A 23,802-nucleotide genomic window follows, 5' to 3' on the forward strand; every position below is an offset into this window, starting at 1 on the left:
TTAGATTCTGCCACTTCAGGATGTCTGACATCTACCGGTCTTCCGCATACTACATACGTATATGTACGTTACACACTTCAGCTATATGTTATATATGTTCATCTATATGAGGTTCTTACTGCATATATACAGTTCTTTCTTTCATACGGAAAGTACGAAGGAGGTTCAATAATTATTGTCCCCGGCATATTTAAAATACTTCAGCTGGGATGGCTGATGAGGGACATTGTAGCCTAATGTCTTAGATGCCTATATGTTAAATATCAGAACCATAGCTGCTATATTAATATTCTTTTTTGTCGTTTCAGGTGTGAGAAGTGACACCTAGCTTGAAAAAGAAGAAAACCGAACAGCGAGCTGTTATCAAGTACCTCCAGAAAAAGGGGTTAAGCCCAAAGGAGATTCATGAGAATGATCAGTGGATTGGGTGATGAGGCTCCTTCCTACAGGTGGTAAAGAAATGGTGCCGCGACTTCCGACTGGTCCTCCAACAACAGTGTGCACCCCAGAAAACATTGATGCTGTGCATGATACGATTATAGCAGACAGACGAATCATAGTGAAACTGGCATAGTGGCTTTACAGCATAGGTGGAAGAAGTGCATTACTATGAAAGGAGACTTTTTGGAAAAATAATACTCCTTATAGGTCAGGGACAATAGTTATTGAACCACCCTCGTAGGTATAAATGGAACACTTATAAAGAAAGTATTAAAAAATATATGCTTTGAGTTATACGTTTGTTGGAGGGTGTTACATATAGTCAGTCGTAGGTTAAGTAAGAAAACTACAAGATTTACGCATGAAACTTACCTACGCTTTTAAGTATTCCACATACATTTTTTTCTCTGTGTGGTGGCAAATAATAATAAGTAATTGCCTTAAAGAGTGAAGGTCAATCAGAATTTCGAGAGTGGGTTGTTTTTCGAGTCTGAATTATTACTACAACTGTATGAACTTGTAACAACATGTATTAGGAAAGTTAACGGAACAATCCACCCTCAACTCTCTACTAAAACTAGAAGTGTTTAGAATACACTGCATTTTCCGGTTTCAATATTTATCTATATCGAACAAATCTATAGCTAAATCATAGCTGAAAATAGTTTTTGGAATTAATTTAACGTTCAGTGAATAAACATCATCCTCTAACTAATAGAGAAGTGACAGAAACTAACCCTTTGCGGTTTTATCCGTTGATTGCTATAGAGTGAAAATGGACTGAGAACCGGTTTTCTGGGTAATCAATTAATTGTCTCTCCATCTCAATTCCAATGGGACTACTACAACCGGAAATGGTACAAATCTACTAGCATATCCGGATTCAAAATTAACTAAGGAAATATCACGTCATATAAACCAAACTCATTCACGGGGTATACACATGATAATGCTTCTTGTTAATAACGTCCTCTGACAAACGGGAGGAACAAGTTTAGAAATGAAATGAAATATTCCATATTAATGTCTCACGTTTATGCCCTTTCAGGCTAAGGAAGACGACGATTATAAGGCAAGTGAATGATAATGGAAGAATTGGGAGAATGAGAAACTGGGAGGAAACGGGAGTACCCTGAGGAAGCCCACGGACACGATGTTGTCTACCACACATTTACCTGGCTGGGGATCGAACCAGGGACCCCACTCACCCTGTAGAGGTAAGCGCTCTACCACTGAGCCACCAAGTTCGCGGATTTCTCTCGGGGCCCATTCAGATGTGTGTTTGGTTGCAAGCAAGGGTCTAAAAAGACATATTGAATCAAATTATGTGATATATTGAATATTTGGCAAAAATGCATATAACAATAATATATATAACAATGAAAAATATATATTTATAAAAATACTTTGAGGTGAGGGCCCCCCAGGATTGGCACCCTTGACAATGGCCCCTAAGATACAATTTAGGGTAGAGCAGAAGTATGTTCGATGCTCTCTCACCGTTAATCGAAACTGAGAGCTGATGTACCAAATTTACTTTATCTAGCCACTAAACCAGCAAGAAGAACGGTATAAGTTATTTAAAAATCTGGACATTTTTAAGGTGAAATTTACGTATCTTATACAAACTTATATCACGCAGAATTTTCAGATCTTGACTAAAATACTAAAATAATCCCTAATTCTTAAACTAATTGCAATTCCCGAGAGTATAGTACAGCATATTATTTATTACCCGTGAAAACCTGAAATTTGGTTCCATCTGTTCCATATTTGTGGACATATATGCGACTTGTCAGTGTGTAGTAATTACGTACATACAATTACAAGTGTCTTGCCTGAGTGGATGAATACATTTGGTTGCGATTAAAACGTTTATACAATATAACTGTCTTGTAAATAGCTTTTGCAAGTGCTCAGTGATGCACGGGGGAAACACCCAGCAGGGTTATTGAGCGGACAAGCACTCGTTTCACAATGTAGTTATGCGTGAGTGAACCAAATTAGAGCATAACAGTGTCATTAAAAGCTCTCAACGCCAGGAATAATGCATTTGTATCTACACCTTTCCCCAGGTATAAGCACCCGCTCGGTTTACTCAACTAGAACCTAGATGGCAGCTTAATTTCAGTGTAATTCGTTACTCTTTCACAACAGAGGAAAAAACGCTTTGTTCTTTTAATTACAGGCGGATAACGAGTTGTTTTAGTGTTTGTCACTGGACATTACGTTAACTAATGTAAACTGAGAAGATACAAATGAGAAAAGTCAATTTTCATACCGCAAATGGAAAAAGAAAAAATGTAAATGAAACAAATTAATGTTCTAGTGTTTGAAACCCGAGCAATGCGTGTAAAACCTGCAAATACAAACTTTGATCAAATGAGAATACCATGTTGTCACTGTGCAACAAGTGGAATGGAAAGGCAAAGTACCATTACTGTTCTTTCTCGACACTTTGAAGATAACTCCAAGTGCAAAATGTATACGAGAGTAGTCTCAGACGTACCCGACCTGACATGTACAATCCATTTTGATACAACTTGTCCCATCTGACAGTTGCTTTCCTCTTGTTTTTCATTCCTTCACGTGGTCACAACAATCTGGCAAGAAGAACTGTTTCTATGGCAACAGCACGTTCAGCCAATTGTAGTGGCTCATTTCTCTCGCTCTGCAATTTTAAACATTCTACCCTTTCGTTTGCCAATTTAATATAAACAAATGCACATTGTTTTAGTCGAATGTCATCTCGAGTAGCGGACCTGCTGGTTATTGAGAGAATTCTTTTTAGTTGTCTTTTGTGTCATTTAATTTTATAAAACGCAGATTTACTTGCAATAAATAATTTCATGTTTCAACAACAGACGCAAAAGCCGGCAACACAGCATTGAGCATCACACGCGCAGCGAGCTGCAGAAGGAACAAGTAGTATAAATTACATTATAGCTAGCGGTTATTGTTTGAAAGGCATTACTATGGTCGAAAGTACCAATCTTATAAAGCTTAAGTTTGAAATTTGAAGAAGTTACGTTATTTCGTAATTGTTTAGGACAGCAGAAATTAATATTGAACGCTGTCAGTAAATTTGTAAACTTGGACAAATGGGTCATATTTATGTGATACAATACTTTCATTTGAAATGTCTCACTCTAAAGTTCTGTATATCGCCTATTGGCCAAAAATGTGGACATGAGAAAACTGTGAATGGTGTGTTTGCTCACAATGAAACAAAAACAGCGTCGTGGGGATGTGTCAATTAAATGTTTGGTCATGTTTCACAGCAATAAAACTGAGATTTTGAGATTTTGCGTCGATTCATAACCATAGATGAAACATGGGTTTATTGCTTCACTGTATTGACGAAGGCATAGTCAAAACAGTGTACTGAAAGGGGAGAGTCGGTTCTAAAGAAGGCGAAGACAGTTTCTGCTGACAAGATCAGTTTTTTGAGATGGGAGTAGGATGGTTTTAATTGCTTATCTTTTAAAAGAACAAAAAACAATCAACTGCGAGTATTATGTAAACTTATTGCAGCATTTGAGTATTGAAATCAAGAAAAAGTTGCCGTATTAAAGAGAAAAGAAAGTGTTGTTTCATGAAGACAATACACTAGTTTATATGTCCGTTATCGCGATAGAGGAAATCAAGGAATTAAAGTTCGAAATGCTCCCTCAAGCACCCTCTTCCCTAGATTCAGCCTCCTCGGATTATTTTCTTTTCTCAAACTTTGAAAAATGATTCGGTGGTAAAAGATTGCCAACAATGAAGAGGTGGAGTCTGTGTTTAATGGACATTTTGAGAAGATTAAATTGTTTTCGCTATAAACAGGGTGTCGCAGCTATTCAACACGGCATCGCTGGAAAAAGTGTATCGAGCTAAAAGGAGACTAAGGAGACATATATGAATATTTCCCCCATTTTTTGCGTTTCCTTTGTTACTTTTGGGAATATCCTCATATATAACCTAAGTTTTCAGGAATTTCACAAAGTGACAGTGGAACAATATCATCCTAAATAGTACATTTAGTGCTATTTTACAATTGATATTTCACAATCAATGAGAATTGATATTTCACAATCAATCTTTCACGCTGTATGAAATGTTCTGAAAACCATTTCATCTATGAGTGTTCAAAACCTAAAGAAGATGAAACAGTTAAATGTCCAAACTGTGGAGCTATTCATCAGACCATTTTCAAGGATGTCCGGGAATCAAACGCGTTATCAACAGAAGAGAGTCCAGAACAGCACAATTCACCGAAAAGGACTTTTCGCTGCTTGCGGCTGATACTCCGCCGTAGGAAAAGAAATGGCCACACAAAAAGATTCACTTACGTTAGCATAACTAATAAAATTAGCTTATTTTAACAACGATAAGTCTATTGCAATGAAAAATAACCATATATTATTGGCTCTACACTTATACAATATTTTAAGAATCTCAAACCTTGTGAAATCCTCTGCGTATTCCAACAGAAACCGCCGGAAATTCAGAAAGCGCTAGACATCTAGCCTATACCAAATATTTCATTACAATGGGAATTATAGCTAACTACGTCTAATGTCAAAAATCAAGCAGTTTCTCCTGGTCACTTTTCGGATGGGTGACCTTTTCAGTACTATACCAAATGGCATTTCATCATAGGCTATGACAACTAGCAAATCCCATTTCTGGAATTCCATAAAACCGGTACATTTTGTAGACTCTGTGGAGCAGTCTACAAGAACGATTCCACAGCGAGTACTTTGCGAAAGACATTCTATCAACTCAAATCACCCCCACGAAGGCAGAAAAATCGGTATTTTCCCTTATCATTACAGATATCCCCGCACTTAAAGTGCTAATTCAGAACAAATGTAATTCAAGGGACCCCGTGAAGAACTCGGTCATTTTACACCTGAAGGAAACTGAGTGATGGATGGAATCTGTAGAACTCCGACCATATTTTCAATTTATACAACGAATCATTTTCCACCAGATGGAAGTGCAAAGCTAAATATAAAACTCAGTACTCTGTCTCACTTTATGAGAAACATTATTATCCATTTCTGTGTGTACTAAATTCTTTCAAGTCTGTGATGAAATGTTGCATTCAGTTGCGTTGATTTTAACGTCCCTTTCAGCAGCGAGGTTATATAAGACGGGACCTACTGATTAACGTGGAATCCGAACCACAGGAGCTCCCGGGAATCGAACCCGAGTCTTCCACGCCAATTGTAATGTTTCGAGTGGCATGTTTACTTAAATGTGCTTTGTGCAGTGCAATCAAATTCATTTGAAATCTAGCTCTAATGATAAGTTTACTTTATGATTCTCGGTGCCATAGGCGCTAACTACATGAGTATTCCGGAGTGCAAGTACCCATTGGAGATTTTTAATTGGTGATGAGCTACCCATTGGACTTTTACGATGAAATTCATATTGAAATTACATTTTCATGCTTTTGGAAACAAAATTAATTCACCTAATTCGGGTTTAACCCACTTATATTTAACTACACGATATGATCTTAAAATTGCGAGAACAATCAATTAAACAACACCATAAAATAATAATAATAATAATAATAGTAATAATAATATAACAATTCACAGCCAAACGAAACCCCAATTTTTTTTTATTTCTTTTGAATATTTTGGGTAGCGCGTGCAGCGTATTTGCTAACTCTCTCGCCTTTGGTGCAAGTGGTTCCGGGTTTGATTCTCGGTGGGAATACTCGGTCGAAAAAGTGTAAAAACAGCTTTTTCAGTCCAGCCAATCTGAGTGAGATTCTTCCTGGGTTTTCCTCAAATTACACCAGGCAAATGCTGGTATTGTATCTAACATGCAGGTTCCGGGTAGGGTCCCTCCTCCCCCATCCTTCCCTTACTTTCCTCACTACCGGGTAGTATAATCGCCGAGAGACGACATCCTTCATACCTGAAGGGTTTAAAGCGATAGGTGCCGGTGATGTCCACTAATATGTATAACTAAATACATGGATGGCATGTGACTTAAAAAATTTATGTATATTTGGTGCTTTGATTTAATCACTATTTTTAATATTTCTGTGTATTGCTAAATTCATTTGAACCAATAAAACATCTCAGTGTTTGGTCTAGATTTTGTTCAATCCCAAGTTTATTTTATCATGGTAAGGGAAGTACTGACATATTGAGTCTAAAATAACGTGACATTGGTATTTTATCTTAGAAGTACGTAAGCGTGAGCATCCAGTGAATAGTAACGACTGCACCATTTGAAATGCAGTTTTGAACATGCTTATCACCTGGTCCTTATCATTTCACTTAGATTTAAATAAGGATCCTAAGTGAAAGAGGGAAAAGGAGTTCAGATACAGCTTTTAAATATTTTCTATAAATGTATTCTTTCTGTACGAAGAACTAGCATTTCAGGTAGCGAAAGTAGTATGAAATTTTTTGTGAATATTTTTTTCTTTAAATCAGTGACTAATTTGTTGCCTTACTTTATAACGTATTCTGGGTTCGATTTCTATTGTTCCTATTCGGAAAGAAATAATTTTTATAACGAGTCTTGGGTTTAGTGCTGTATGTCCCTATGAAGGGAAGGTCATTATTATACAAGTAACAGCAGATTGGTCTTTGCGTTAATTGGGAGCCACTGGAATAAACGCTTCGGAGCACAGAGTTCGGGTGTGAATGTTTAGGCAATACATACTAAAGACCAAATATAATTGCACCACGAGTGGCTCAATGATATAAATATTGTTGAGTTGAGTGAACTCATAACGATCATAAATCATAAATGATTCAAACCTAACGTTAAATGAATAGCAGACAACTCTTTCATTCTATCCCTTACCGTGTCTGCTCTGACACCTGTCGACAGGGAGATCGTCTCACGGACAAACGGACCGTCTTTTTACACCACTTCTCATCCTTATGAGTCTAAATATGGAATATTTCGGGAGTCTAAATGTGGAAGACTTCTTCATTGTGTGTATATATATATATATACACGAAGAATTGGATGAAGAAGTAGTAACAAGTGAGAAATGGAAATACCATTTTAGTATTTGACAATGTCACGTCAAACTCGCATAAAATTACAAGTAAATACAACCAGTAAATCAACGCAGTCATGTCGAAGTATAGAAAAAATTATTATAGTATATTAATTATTATTATTATTTCAGACTTGTGATCCAAAGTTTCAATTCTTCAATACAAGTAAAAGTTCTAAGCTTTTACCACATCTGTCTTATGATTATACCATTAAATTTTAGTTCATTTCTGAGTTACGTAATAGCGCCTTTAAATTTGATCAAGGCGTTGTAATAAAATCTTTGGTTCTTTCTAAGTTTTCCAAGAAACTCACGTGGTTTAACACGAGTTGAAAGTAAAGCGATTTTTTTTTTTACCAAATTAGATTCTGATGTCTCTGATATTGTTTCAATCTATTGTTTGTTTTCTTATAGATGGGCTACTTCTCTTACTTCTGAAAATAGAAATTGTTTGTTGTTTGTAGAAGTTTAACGAGAATGAATCAACTACAAAATGATATTATAAAGTTATGACACAGAAACACTCCTGATCAGGCTGGTATTACAAGGACCCCGCGATCAATAATTGTTTTTTCTACAAGCTAATGCCTGAGACTATTTGCCTTTCGCCAAATATCGAAATCTGTTTATACACTGATATTAATGGGAATTGCAACAGAAGGAAATTACAGAAATGTGTCCAAGCTCATACGTCTACAAACCGCGGTATATGCCACGCGATTAATTTCAATCAACTCTACTTTCAGGCAGAGCACTCCCGGGTTCGATTCCCGGTGGGGGCACTCAGTCGAAAAAGTGTAAAAAGGTTATTCAGGCCAGTTATCTTGAATGGGGCTTTCCTCATTCACACCAGGCAAATGCCGGGGTGGTATCTAACATATAGGTTTCAGGCTGATTCCTTCCTACCCTTTCCTCGGATTGTGTGCTCGCCAAGGGACGTCATCCCTCTTACGTGACAAGCCAATATGGCCTTAGATGTTGAAAGCCCAGAAATCTAAATCCTAAATCCTAAATCTACTTTCAAACATAGATCTACGTCTCATATTGCTTAGGTTCTAAAAGAGATGTTGAACTACGAAAACTAACGAACCAATTACAAGCATTTCAAAATTGTTTAGAATACAAAATTTAATATCCTGCTGAAGTGTTGTATTGTAACACATAGTATACATGGAATTAAATAGGAATGCGGATGTAAATATTGAAAATAATTATTATGATATATCCATATTCTAATAAATGTTAGTGGTAGAAATCTGTACTCTCACATTTTGTAACTTAGAAAAGGCTGTGGCTTGTGTACGCTACCCAAAAGCTGGGATCACGAGAGGATTCAAGAATGTACATGTTCTTGGTACTTCCTGCACTGCAGCCGATAAGGTATCAATAACAAAGATTGAATGGCAAAGTGTAATGACTAGATTCAATGTCTATCTCAATGTGTGTGACAATAAATTTCAGAACTTTTCTTACATGAAACATTCTTATACTTTTGTTAATACAGTACTAAATGTATCTGTTACGGAAAATACTGATATTTTATTGCTTTTCTTCTGTCAAATCATCGTTATAAAGTATTTTCTGTGTGCTGTATTTACTACTAGCCAATCAATCATATGATTATTTAAGTTCTCAAGCTTCAAAATTAGGGATTAATATAAGATATATATTCGATATATTTTGTTCTATATAGAAGTTAGAGATATTTCTAACAAACTCTTGATCAAATCTATACTTCAAATTTACAGGCTCATAATTCGGAAACAAAGAGACTGTAAATTATATTTTTTTCATTCACATTAAATTTGACATGGTTTACCATCATGCTAAAATTGGTCAGAGATCAAACGAGTTTCATCAATCACATACGATATACAATTTGTAATTGTATTTAGAGAAATTAAATAAAGAACAAAAACAAGAATTGTTCTATTTCAGTATGTCTTACATTTATTTTATTTATTAAAATGACAGAAAATTTCTTTTGATTGAATTTCTAAATCGTTTTTTTTTTAACTGCGTTCCTCCACTGAAATTGAAGCTTCGAAACGAGAGAATGAAGGACATGTCTAAATATTGAAAGAATCAACAAGCGAAATATAGTGATTACATAGATATCCTGTATAAGCTCCATGTTATGTTCAAAAACTGTTGAATTAATTAGACATAAAATATGCATATAGACAAGATGAGATGATCGATGAAAATGTTGATATTTTGAAATATGCAAAAACATACAAGCAAGATTAAGATAACTAGTATATAGGTATAATGGAATATTTTTATAACAAGATCTACGTAAAATTATAAATAATGATTTTAAAACCTGCATGATTCGTGAAATAAAAGCTCCTTCTACATCATTTAAGCATACATATTAAAGAACCAGACTTTGTGTTAATTGCAGCAGTTCGTTTCAAACCTATAATACATGGAATCCTTCTTAATACTGTAAGGATCCCCACATCATGACAAGAGCACATGTCAACACAACACGTGCCATTGATTGTAAACAGCCTAGCAGACGAGAAGCCGACAGGAAAGACACCGAGGAACGCCGAAAGAAGACGGATCTCAAAGAAGAACCCGAAGAGGATGGACAAAAGCCGGATCATCGAGGGACCCAGCATCAGTCGTCCAACTGGTCAAATAACCTATACCGCCCTGAGGTCGCTTTGGACTAGGGGTACCCCTATCCTTACCCGAGGTAGCACTGGACTAGTGGTCCTTACTACAACCAAGCCTCACGAAGCTGCCTTGAGCTGAGAGGGCTATCCTTCAAGACTCACAAGAACCGGCAGGTGCCTTGGAGACTGCCTTAAGAGAAGGGACACCGTGCAAAGACCTACTTCCTCTCATCTCGATAATAACAAGATAAACACTATTCTTCTCTTTGTAATCAAAGACGTCTTGTATTTAACAAATTTTATAATAAATTGGTGAAGGGGATAAATCTCGGTTCATTATTGACTCTACCAAAGATATTACAATAGAGTAATGCTAGCTGTTGTTTTTCAGAAGTCAGTCAAGGAGAGCAACACGTGACTATGTTGAATGAAACTATTAAACATATATGTAATATGAATAATGTACCCTAAATATTATACCGTTGATTATACTTATATGTATGTTTTTAATATAAGAGGATAAAAATATTTGCAAGAAAACTTAAACATCAAAGAAAATGAAATGCTTTGAATTGAAGGAGAATGTTGTGGTCGATTAAGTTTCTGCATTGCAGCAGTTATGGGAACAGATCATTTGAGCTTGATGCGTTCCAGATTCACAGACTACCAACTCTGTAGACCTGCTAAGACGATTCAAACAGGAATACAAAAGAGAGGGATTATTTCCTGTATTCTTAACGCGTTATCTTAAGTCAGTGTTTTGAATGATGCGAGATGGAGATCCTTAATGGTGTGGATATCGCTAGAGCAATATTAAGTAGGGAAATCGATGTTCTAAATGGTTATTTCTTGTTCTTTCTGCAAAGGAAGAGAAGAAAGAGGAAATTATAACTATTTTCATGTTATCTTTGCGTACCAATAGATTGGACGTCTCCAAGAAAGAGGCCAAAAGACAGCCAGAGAGGGGAGTCATTCCCACAGTTTCTTGAATATACGCTGATTGAAATGACTGTCTTAAAACTTCTTCGGTAACCGTTAGCTGGGGACATTAACTTTTGCACAATTTCTAAGTTTGTCATGAAGTTATATCTTAAAATTACTAACTGCGAATAACCATTGGACTGTGTTATAATACTACTAACATATACTAATAATATAGGGGGTCTAATAATTACTAACTGTGTTTATATTAATCGCATAATAATCATATATATGCGATTAATATAAACTTATGAACTAAGGATAAGATCTACGGTCTATTGAATATTCTTAAAATATTCTTTATACCTAGATCTAATGCTCCCATCTCATGCCTCTAAAAACTTTTGAAAGTGTATGTGTTATGATTAACATGTGTTTAGAACACGTAAATCGAACATTATATGCATCTATTTTTCTCTGAGAATACGAAGTCTTTTGCTATAAAACTAACATCAGGAGTTCCGTATTCGTAATGGAAAAGTTTGAAATCCTTCCACTGTTTTAATGAAAAGAAGCGGAAGTTATGTAGTTTCGCAGCTATCCCTGTGAACTACTGGTGAATAATAAAATAGAGAAAAGAAATAAAAAGAGAAAACTTGGAACACAATTATATGCTTAGTACAATTTTTCACAGGCCATCTAATTTCTTAAACCTGATGGTAGTTTCTTTGTATTCCAAGCTTTGGTTTGGTGTTTGCGTCCAGGTGGGACTCTAGTAAGGAGTTTATAGTTGATTGCCCAGCGCAACTTATTACTGCTGTAGGGAGTTTATTTCCAATCGCTTGATTTAAATTTCTTCAGTATTTTTCCCTTGCGCTCCAACATAAGGGAGTACAAATTTGTTTCAATCGTGGCATAATGTTGTGATAAAATTCATAAAATTCATGCATTCAAATTCATTTATTCTTTCGGTATTTGTAGACAAAATTCATACATTTCGACGATGTACCGGTATTGAGTAATAAAACTTCGTCGCTTAATTTGGAAGTTGGTGCTCTTGGATTGGGTATGTTCACTCTCTTATCGCATACCTGATAAATATTGATGTTTTTTCATGGATCGTTTGCATAACTTGTAAACATGCATGTTTCAAATTTCACGTAAAGCGTTGCAATGGGTTCGGAAACAGGTAAAAATTCCTAGGAAAAATATTTTGTGTTGGAATTAATTACATGTTGATTCGGAAACAAATTGAACGCAATAATGTGTCCTAATTATTCCGTGATTTGGCGTCAATGTAGCAGCTGATGGATTCCTGTAATATACTCCGCTATACCAATTGTATTATATTCGTTCGAACTATTTAAACACATGGGTCATGTGGCTTGGTAATTTCAATGATGGCCATACACTAAAAAACATGAGAGTCAAGAACAATGTGTAAAATCTTCTGAACATTCCAGAGGGGAATTGCAATTAAACATTATTTTCTTATCCGTAGAATATACAGGATGTGTTCCCGTTTAGAGTTTCCAGAAGATGACCTAGTTCATCTATATGAGTTGTTTGAAGCAGTATTGTTGCCATACGTAAGTTTTTGGGGTACAAAAGGAATTTGTTGGGATTCCGTTTTTTAGTAAACAGTAAAAGAAACTGGATTTTTGTCAGTAAATAGTTCCGGATTCAGGAACTAACATATCTATTTGCTAATAGGTATGCTTTAAGTTGACCACTGTGATTCTCCAGTTGAGGTTAGGTGTGGAATAACTTAAAATCTCTTTTCTCAATAATTGAGGGGAATAGGATCTGTTCTTTTGTGATATCGACTAGAGTGAAAAGTTCGAGATTCGTTACGGTGTTTTCAGGTGAGGTTTGTTGTAGGAAAGGATATTTGGTATCCAGGTTTTTAAAAGTAGAGCATTTCGTGTCTATTTAAGGCACATGACTCTCGAAAGTACATCAGAGAAATTCTCTAAGCTTTTCGTGAACTTAACGAGCAAATCAAATTCGGTTATGGTCAAGTACCAGCTGAGGAGGTTATGAGATAAATTGCGTGGTGTCTGGAGATGTCAGAGTGACTTGTTGTCTAAGTATTCAAAGCTTGCTATAGTGGCAAACGTTTCCTGCTGTGTCACAGATTGTCGTTTCTTCTGGAGATCTGTAATCTCGAATAATAACCTACCAGCCAAAATTGTCTTGAACCATCCTCGAGCAATGATTTTGGAAGTTTATCCGACTTCATATGGAATTTATGATACTGTTACAAACACATTAACCAGAGTGTGAGATTCTGTAACCCAACAACTATCTAGTTGTGCAGTATTTTTGTTGCACAATACGGGAATGCGGAAGCGATTTAGTTTAAAAAGCTTTCGTAATGTGTCTTCTCGGAAATTGTTTAAGCAGATCAACTCATCAAAGTGAACTTTGATAGAATCGGGTTCCAAAATTTGTTAATAAAATAGTCATGAACATTTTGTGCAGGGCTGGGGTCACTTATCCTTTGTGAAAGCCAAAAATACTGATACTTTTTACTATTCGAAAAGATAATGCTAAAATCTTTCTGCAAAATTCATCAAGTTCCAAGACATGTAATAGAATTAAAAAGAAATGTCTAATATTGAAAGGAAATAATGTACTGCAATTTTGTTAATGTTGTGAATAGGTGAAAGATTCGCTGACTTAAACTCAATAGCTGACAGTTTGCGACTATATTTGGACATGTTTTTGCACAGGGAAAGTGATTTCGGAATGGTTTCCGCTTCATTCTTTGCCATGAATATATTTGCGGGCGTCGGCTTGCAGAGAAATTAATATCGGATAAATTGGTATGCAAAAAAAGCATTCTCAGTTTTCATTTTAAATTTACATTTCAAATTCCTCCTTTTGCCTAAATTTTGGGATTCCAACAGAAGATTTATGTATAGGAGAAACACAAATCATGCATAGAAGCATCTGTCTTATTTTCCAACGTAACTGAAGACCAGTTTAATTATTTTCAGGGTCGAAAATCTTCTAGCTTTTGGTCAAAACATCCAAATTGCCACAATCTCTTTTTTATTGAAATAATTGTGACTTTTATAATCACAATTCAAATCAACATTCTGGATGGTACCAATGAAAAATATTCTTTACATCTATTTTATCCTTCCTTTTGGGAACTGTTTTTGTGCATTTTACAATCTTCCCTTCCCTTTTGCTACTGTCATGATCAGGGTCCGGATCTTGTTGACCTAAACTTTTCTAAAAAGTGACCTATAAAATGACACTAAAATTCCTGTAAAATGACCCTAAAATTCACAAAAATTGACTTTAAACTTTCGTTTTTTAAAACTTTTACTTCGTTAAACATGGACATTTTTTGAATATTTATTGGATTTTAAATATCATTTCTGTCATTTTCAAAAGTTTTGTTTCAGTTAACTGCAGCCCATTGATCAAATGTTGTGTACAATGATCAGTTCATTGTACTGTATTGTAAGTACTGAAAGTGTCAATTCACTCGCGAGTTGAAACTAGGAAATACAAGTTCAATACAAGTTTGAAACTAGGAATCAAAGTTCGCAAGTGCAGACTGTATACACGAGAATAATAGATAAAAAAAAGTAAAAATCTTTGAACGCCTTCCAATTTATTTTTAGTTATTCACTTGATCATATCTTATGTGGTCAACAACCCAAACCCATCTGTTTCACCACCTATTAACCCCCACCCCTCGTCAACCAGCTACAGCTTAGTATTCATTAGCTTGTTAGGAATGCAGTTTTTTCCACCCCAATAGTGAGGAAGCAGGAAAAGAGATCATTTAACTTAATGTTCTTCAAATCCGTAAACAGTGTTCATTTTAAGATGTCTTTATGTAGAAGAAAAAGAATAAAAAGACCATAAGTGGCCTAAAAGTTACCTTAAAATATTAAAAAATGACCTAAAACTTCAAAACGGCAAAAAGTGACCAAATGTTGACCCTAAAAAGATATATTTTTAGAACCTAGAGTTGATGAATAACGTTTTTATTTCAACTTGCCTTGTCCTATGCGTAACAGAAAAAAGTTGACTTGTCAACAAGATCCGGGCCCTGGTCATGACTTATCAGAGGCTATTGAGGTACATATTAGACGAAATCCATATGTATAGTTCATATATACGTTTTTGTCGAGCATCTAAGTTTGATGCAAATCCTAGTTACTCTATGCACTTTCTGGCGATTGAAGTATTTGCATAGAAGTCGACGCACCATTGTTATTTTTACGAAAAAAATCCTTTATTAGATATGGAAATAGCACCCGAGTGAAGTGAAACTTTACCTTCTACGTAAGTTTAAACAACTGTATCAGTTTCAGCTTCCGAATTGAGGTCATTACCTGAGTCTAGAGTCAAATCATTCCTACTCTTTACTCTTTACTCTTGAGTGACAGTAGTTCTGACTTTATACTGAAGAGATCTATTTTTCCGTCATTGAGCGCGACAGCGAGTTTCAGGTCGAAGTAGATGTTCTACAAAATAATAAAGATAGCCCAGGGTATAAGATCCTGCACTATCAATGTAATATCAGAGCAATCTATTTCATTTGAACTTGATTTACTTCTCCATTGTCAATATGAGATCATTTTCCCATTAATATCGAACGAAACCTGAGAAAACCACTGTGTTTGTCCCCATGTCAGATAAACCGTTTAGTAATTTGAGGCCATCAAATTTCTTGAGAAACTCGTTGATATTGTATGTTGGTGCTAGGGGTAACGATAAGTTGTATTGTAAATATTGACCACTCGGATGGATAGTGTAGCGCTCCCTGTGGCCACAACCGGAGAAACTCTACCACCAAGAACATGATTATCCTGGTTGTTATCCTGTTTCTGCTGTGCTGGACAGGGGGAGTTAGTCTAAACATAGTTCTATTTCTCAGGGGAAGAGGCGCAACACAATCCTTGAGTGATGTGACAATTGTCTACGGTTCCCTATGATAACCTAATAATATCGTTAAATAAATCTTAGAAGGAGCTTGAGGGATCTCCGGACATAAGCCTTTGAAATCCGTGTGAGCGACGCTTATAAAGTTAACCAGTAGACTCAGTTTTGAATTAAACAAATCTAAACAGATAATATACCTTGAACAGTGTATAAGGGATAAAAAATCTTAACTCGTAAAATACCCTCACAGTGTAAATAATGTACCATGTAATAGTGTGTGATGAACGTAGCCACTTAAATACGTGTGCATATATGAATTGGATAATGGCTTCAGAGAGTTACGATACGAAATCCTTTCAAAACGGTGCATGAACGCAAATTTAATGAGGGAGAGATCCAATATCGTTCTGGTTGCCATTGTGCGACCACATCACGGAATGACGTTCGAGCTTGTCAGATATTGATTGCAGAAGAAGGAGAGTCCCGGAAGTTTTCAAGCATTGAACAAAAATTGAAATGAAAGAGGGAAGGATTGAGAACAGGTATCAATCCAGTTAGCTTTCACAACGTCAGGCACTTTTTCTCATTATCGTATATAGAGAGGGGAAAAATACCAACAAAATCTCTGTTAGTAATCAGGTTTGTACCTAGTTACGAGATTTAAAAAATGATCAGATGAACAGTGAAACTTCTGATAATGTTTAAATCCAAATTTAGCCCCTCAACTTGGAAGAGGGGACACATATATAAAAATAATCTAAATGACCAATATCAGTATCGAATTCATAGTTTTCGGGATCACTGACATGAACAATGACACTTCCGATGCCATGCCCCGCAACATGAGGTGGGCAGGAGGAAATATAAAATCATCGAAAATGTCCTAAATCAAAGAGCGCTTTAGTAACAGTACAAAGTGACTGACTAACGAAACATAACACTACTTTTTTCTCAATTTAATCCAGCGAAACGAGTAATTGATGCTAGTTATAGCTATAATAAAAATACAAAATCAGAAGACAAACTTTGTCTTCTGCGAAAAGTCCTGTGGAGGTATTTACAAAAAAAATCAGAAAAATTGAATGTATACTAGTATGTACTGAATAGGTCGTTGCTTATGAAGGTTTGTCGTCCAACTCAAATAATATGGAAGATGGAAAATATGTCATCCATCTTTCATCACTTCCTTAAGGTTTGTGATCGTCTCATTACCATTTCGTTTTGTCTGCAGTCGATAACGATTTCAAGCAGATTATACGTTTCATATATAGCTCCCCACAATGTTCTAACTAGTGTACATTAAGTTTTCCTGACTTGAATTCTTTTCAAAAACATACAGCCGTTAAGAAATCTTTAACCCAACGAATTCATATCAATATGCTTTTCATTATGTCTTATAAACTTATGGAAACATAGACTTCACCATTGTATTTCTCGTAAAATTCTAGCACAATTTGATATATTACATGACCCCCTTCCTATTTTAAAAAAAGTCGAGTTAGATACAAGATAGCTGACTTCAAGATTGCAGTCATGATAAGCATACTCTCAAATAGATGTCTACTTCCTCCCGATGTCGGTTAATGTGTTTTTTGTTTTTGATCTCTTTACCTGTTTTATAAATGAAATGAAATATTCAAACTTGAAACACATTTTTATGGTTTTTTCTGATCAATCAGGTTTCTGGCCGCTACGGCCGTCTTTATGGACGGAAGCAATTTAAATTTTGTTTACGCTCGTTTCGTGATATTCCACATTTCTCTGCCAAGTTTGGTCATGAAATTAGATTTCGACATCGATAGGTATACTTGTCGACTATGAAATATTTGTACAGAAACTTCTTGAAAAATTGCGAGACACAAGAGTGAAACAGGTATTTTAAAATTCATTCACTGCCTCAGGCACGTAGCCAAGGGGTGGGTCCGGATGGTCCGGACCCCTACTTCGGATCCAGAAATGAAAAATATTAAGAAAGGATGAAACAAAAAGAAATGAGAAAAAGATGAATCAGCGTCAAAAATATAAAGCTACACCAAGCGTTTGGCTACTTTCTTATGAGGAGCTTTGTGTGAAGGAAACGTGGAGAGGATCAAGTTTAAAATGGATATTATTGTAAGGAAACATTCAGAATTCCATCTATCTCCATGCTAATCCTATGGACTACAAATGACGATCGATAAACAGGTTCGATAAGATAGACTCTCAGATAGAACTTAAGAAATGCCCAGATTCACCCATAAAATGAACCAATTGAATTTCGCGGCAACACTAATCCATTTTAGAGGATGTCTTTACTCCCGAAAGAGATCTCATTGCTATCCTTGACGGCATTAAACGAAGATTAAAAAAAGAAGAAAGAAGACAAGTAGAACCGAGTTCGAATGACCTTGGAAAACTATCTCTTTTTCAATATTTTTAAAATCTTCTTTTACTCAAGATTTCTTCATAGTTTTTTATTAAAATAATTACGAATATATCCTCATTTTATTGTCCTTACAAACCAATATGGGTATGTTGCCAGTAAAATAGTTTAGATTGATCGATCCCCTGGTGTGTAACCACAGTATTTCATGTCACTCCCCCTCCCCCATTACGAAATCCTGGCTAAACAAACGAACATATCTTACCAGTAAAATAGTTTAGAATGATCAAGCTTCTGGTATGATAACCACAGTATTTCGTCACGGACTCCCCTATTGCGAAATCGTGGCTACGTGCTTGCACTGTCTGCATTTTCATTTGTTATTCCTCTGAAAAATTAGCTGCTTTAAGCAATGACAGAGAGAGCGTTTTCACGAGAACAGTTTGAAGATGGGAAAAGGGGATAAAGGGAAATGAGTATAACCACTAGACCAGCAGGGAGAGTGCAATATATATATATATATAGGGTGTCCCACAAAGGAAGGGTCAATATTTTGGGAAATGGTAGTATGAATGATTCTAAGTATGGGAACTTATTAAGGGAAATTTGGGAATCAGTGTTGCCATCTCATTTCCTTACATAATCTTAACTTTCTATCAATAACATTCCTTTCAAAGACTCCACTGTCACATGTTGCAACCGTTGGAAAGACAATTCAATCACCTTTCAAATTCTCTATTTCTCATCTGTGTAGAGTATATACAGGGTGAGCAGTAAGCAACAAGGAGTAAAAAATGGTTTACAACCTGTAGCTCTCAAACCGTTGAGATCAGTACACATGAAATTTTAACGGAAACAAACGGAAACATGACATGAAATTTTAGGAAAGTATTGCTATTTCCACTGCCTATTTCTCATTTTAGATAGTGTATATTCAGCCCTGTTCCCAATATTGATCTCCAATTACTCAAAATGTTTTAGACAGCCTGATATGATCGACTCTCAGGTAGTCTGATTATAATACCAAATCAACTTCCGTTGAAAATAACATATTGTTTTTAATATGTTTGTATTTATAAATAATCTCCATAGTTCTACACGTGCAACAGAAAATGAGAAAAAGAGAAAATGTTTCCTTAATGAAAAACAAAGATCAGATGTTTAACAACAAAATGGGAGTTCAAGTGTAAATAGAAAGAGACCCTTTTATGTGCATATCAGTAATGACAAAGGTGTAACCGTTTCTAAGTATTGTTAACTGCTTTTCCAATATTTACTTTTTTTTATAATTACCTTCTTCTGGATGTTCCTCTATAAACAAATTTCAATGAACGTCATTTGTTATTTGTTCTTCATTTTTTTCTTTGTGGCCTCTTTAGTCTTTGAGAAGAAACAGAAGCACGCGAACAGTTGAGAACAATTACCACGTGTCTCCATTATTACTCCAACAATTCTTTCATAGATTCTGTCTTTTACAGCTTAGGAAATAATCAATCACGTCATCTTCGTATATATGTAATAAAGAAGTGTTCTACTTTTAGATTCCCAAAATATCCTACGCATAAAATATGGGAAATTTCATAAAACGCTATGTCCGTCATTCCGTCAGCCGGTCTCCTTGTAGACAGATATTACAGCAGAAACGGTATGTAGTGTTCGTAGTTTGAGGGAAATTTCACTAATCTAGAGAAATTTGGGAGGTAAATTTAGCAAAAATGAAAAAAAAGTAAAAAAAAAAAATGAAAATCCAGGGAAATTTTTGCACTGATTGATTGTGCAACATAAATACTTAAACTTTTCTTTGTTCTTAAAAATAAACTAATACAATAACAAAAGATTGTGTGTGTGTTCAAAGTAGCATAATTTGCATCTTTTGTAGCAGTAGCGGATGTAGCTCTAGGCCGGGGTGTCTATGCCTCCAGTTTCCCGAGTTGTAAAAACAATTTAAGAAATTATTTATATATTTTTTGAAGTTTATAGTAAACCCCAGTTTACTTTATAGTGAAGTTTATAGTTTATGGATTCTGGCTTTCCCCCTTTGGTTTAAATTTCTACATCCACCTCTGGCTGGATGTGTTTCTGTGCATTGTTTTGTAACAAAGAAAGTGAAGGGAAAAGTTCAAGGAACAAGCAAATGAACAAAACAAATGTGGCTTGGCGCTTTCTTTAATATCTTAATCTTATCACTTAACTTCTGTCATACGAATTGAACACTTAACAAACTACACAAAAATTGATAAGAAAAGGGAAAATTTTGTGTCAGTCGAGGGAAATTTTCTTAAGAAAACCTAGGAACACTGGCGGTAAGAGAAAGAACGAAACAAACTTGTTGGTATAAATTTAACGTTACAAGAATAGGCTTTATCTAAGTCCTTGTCTCTTCGTGGCTACCGGAAGTGATAGACACATACAGCTTCCGGTTTAATATTGATCGCTATAACGGTAAGATATATTGGAGATCAGTTTTATGTAGTGTGTTCAATATACTAAAAGCAGATATAGCCTCTTCCTTTTCGATCCTTTATTGGTATACTGAAACCGGAAGTACTGGATATATAGCACAAGTTCCAGTCTAAATATCTCGAATGAAGAAAGTTATTAAAGATAAGAAAAGTTTTTTTGTACAATCATTTAACGACTCTCTATATTAGCTCAACTCCTTTTATTGAAACCCAGAGTGCTTGAAATCGAATTGAATTTCCGGTTTCAACATTGATCGCCATAAAACAGAATAGCTTATAGAATAATTCGGGGAGAAATGATCATAGGGGTGAAGTGAATAGAGTTAAATTTAATTAAATGTGACAACAAAGCATGATCGGCGCCGAACTTACAAAGCCCCTGTATGTGCAGTATTGAGTCGGGCTGACGAAGAGGATAGTGTATAGAGGGAAGAATAGAACGATTGAATGCAGCGAGTGTGGACAACAGGGAAGGTGAGTAGATTTGTAGCCCTTTTGTTGCTATTGTAATATGAAACCATAAGAAACTAGGGCAATTCTTTCCTGAAGTGATCGTGTTGTACCCAATACTTCCACAGTAGCATGAGGCGATTATTAGGTACGCATGTATATAAATGTGTCTCAATATATTGCGAACATAAAGCTACAAAACATGCTTTGAAACAAGACGACGGGATGGGGTGAAGTGACTAACATATTTTGGGGTGATGTGAATAGTCCATATGTCATTAATCTTTCCATGTATACGATATGGACAAAAGAACATATATGCATCTAACTATTTCCTATCTGTACTCCAAACCACAGTCTCGTATAGGAGAATCCTGGGTTCAAGACCCATTGGGGACTCAAATATTGTGCCCTTTCTTGTAAGATCAAAGAACTCAATGCCCCGAGACGGTGCTTTGGACACGATCTCGGGTTGGTATGTATATTTTGCTTCTTAAGCATTTCTACAATAGCTTATGTACCTTTACATCATATAGGTGTTATTCGTTAGCTGGTATACTCATTATATAGCAGTTTATATCTTGTTATTTACATTATGTCAAGGACACTTCTTCTCACCACTTCATCCTATATGTATATTCACTTCACCCCCACGTGTGGGGTGAAGTGAATAATTTACCTTATAGGATTCATTTCTTTCTGTTCACGTTACTTGAGACACGATATGAACCACACTTGTATTTTTAGAATGCAGAAGGTCTGTTCTATTCATATAAAGTTGTGAATCATCCGTGCTACCATTTCTGTGAGAGATTTTTTTTCACTTTAATGCATACTATGTTTACTTCCGCCCGAATTACTCTATAGAAAGAAAAGTTCTCTTGCATATAAATTTAGGAGTCCTACCTATTTTAATTCGGCTATTGTAAACGAACGTGGCGGAAATCTATCATTTTTAGTTTTCGTATTTATTATCATCAAAGGAGAACGGTAAAAGATAGCGAAATACGTTTTTCACATGGAATCTGAAATTCGTAAATCTTAATTTTCGGTTAGTTTATTAGATCACTATAGTTGAGATGTATATCAAGTTTTATCAACACGAAACGAAACTCATTCACTGAAGCTATATGAGACGTGTGCTTACAGTTTAAAGAGGAATCCATATCATCGTGTTACGTTGAAATGTTTCAAGACTGTCCTGCCGCGAATCGAATCTATGACCCCGTGCCCCCCCCAAAAAACACTAGCCAGTATGTCATCAGAGACGTAACAAAACTGATATGTTTCGTAATTAATGTTCATTACACTTACTACACATAACTTGTTTGTTGTTTCTCGAATATTACTCTATTTTTACGGGTGCTTAATTTGAAAAGTATTTTCAAAGAAAGCTGTGTCGTCAAAGTGAGATTCTTGGAATGTTTCTCAAGGGTAGAACGGGTCCTGGGACCGGACGACACCCGTCTGATTTTAAAAGAAATAAAAATAAGAATTTTAGCTTTTTTTGGAGAAAGAGAGAGTGAGGGTAGGAGAGAGGTGAGGAAAAGAAAGGAAGAAAACTGGCGTCACAGTACCTGTAGCTTCATCTTCTCTGCTGGGCTTCCTCCTGTTGTTCGCCTGGTGTTCAATATGTCGGATACCGAATTATAAACTGTTCGGTTTGTTTTCCAAGTTACTCCCGAAGTGCCCGATTGACTGCCGTGCACTCCCCGGACCGACTCCGATGACTGTCTTTTGATAACTTCGCGACTAAAGACCTCGATATCCGACTCCAAAGGTTCCGTGTGACTTCGAAGGCTCCGTGTGACTTTGAAGGCTCCGTGTGACTCCCTGTTTCCGGGATGGAGGGAGTATTTAAAGACAAAGATCTTCTGGTAATCCTGCTGACTCCAGACACGTGTAGATGAGATGTTTTCGTCCCAACAGGTACTCATGACGTCAGAGATGGACAGATAGTTGGGAAAGTAGCTCTCTCAGCTTTATTACATAAAATACACATTGACATAATACATTATATAACATAAACAAACACTTCCACGATTTAGCCACGAAAACACAAAATTACGGAAGAGAAACGTAGAATAAATTCTCAGACATATATGAATTTCATAAACTAAGACATCCGAATAACTAGCGTTCTTCGACACATAAGAGATAGCTTTATGAAATTAGGAAGAAAAGAAAAAAAAAGGAATAATCTCACAACACCGAAGATAAGTCTTAAAGAATAAATGATTTTGTGGGAGATCAACGAAAGTCAATAAATATCAGTCTCTTCACACTATTATAACAAAACAATACAATGCTTTTCTTATATCGTCCGTCTCGAGACAAAAGGGCGTATCTCATTTTCTTAACTTCTCCCATTTCTCATTATTTATTTTATCGTCTTCTTTTAAAATTTAGTTTGGTATCCTTCGTGTCAGGTACGTAACTTACGAGATCAAATTAAATTTTGACAGAAGACGATAAAATAAACTTGTGATAATATCTTTAAACTTGTCTCCCGAAAAAGTTGATAAAAATGAGATACGCCTCTTTGTCTCGAGAGGGACGATATGTTGAAAATAATGTTTATTAGAAATTACTCAGAAGAAGTTA

At 35.7% G+C, this 23,802-nt stretch overlaps 1 protein-coding gene across 1 annotated transcript in view; it reads right to left on the reverse strand.

The window, feature by feature from the left end:
* LOC145665871 (uncharacterized) overlaps positions 1-23,275 on the reverse strand; it is a 692,936-nt gene extending 669,661 nt beyond the window's left edge. The window contains exon 1 of the mRNA XM_081732985.1: positions 22,776-23,275. Within this exon, the coding sequence (XP_081589111.1) occupies positions 22,776-23,135 (360 nt within the window). The 5' untranslated portion in view covers positions 23,136-23,275. The remainder of the gene's footprint in view (positions 1-22,775) is intronic.
* Between the last annotated feature and the right edge of the window lie 527 nt (positions 23,276-23,802).

This window comes from Thermobia domestica, chromosome 12 (assembly GCF_964235325.1).
Source record: "Thermobia domestica chromosome 12, izTheDome1.hap1.1, whole genome shotgun sequence".
NCBI lineage: Eukaryota > Metazoa > Arthropoda > Insecta > Zygentoma > Lepismatidae > Thermobia > Thermobia domestica.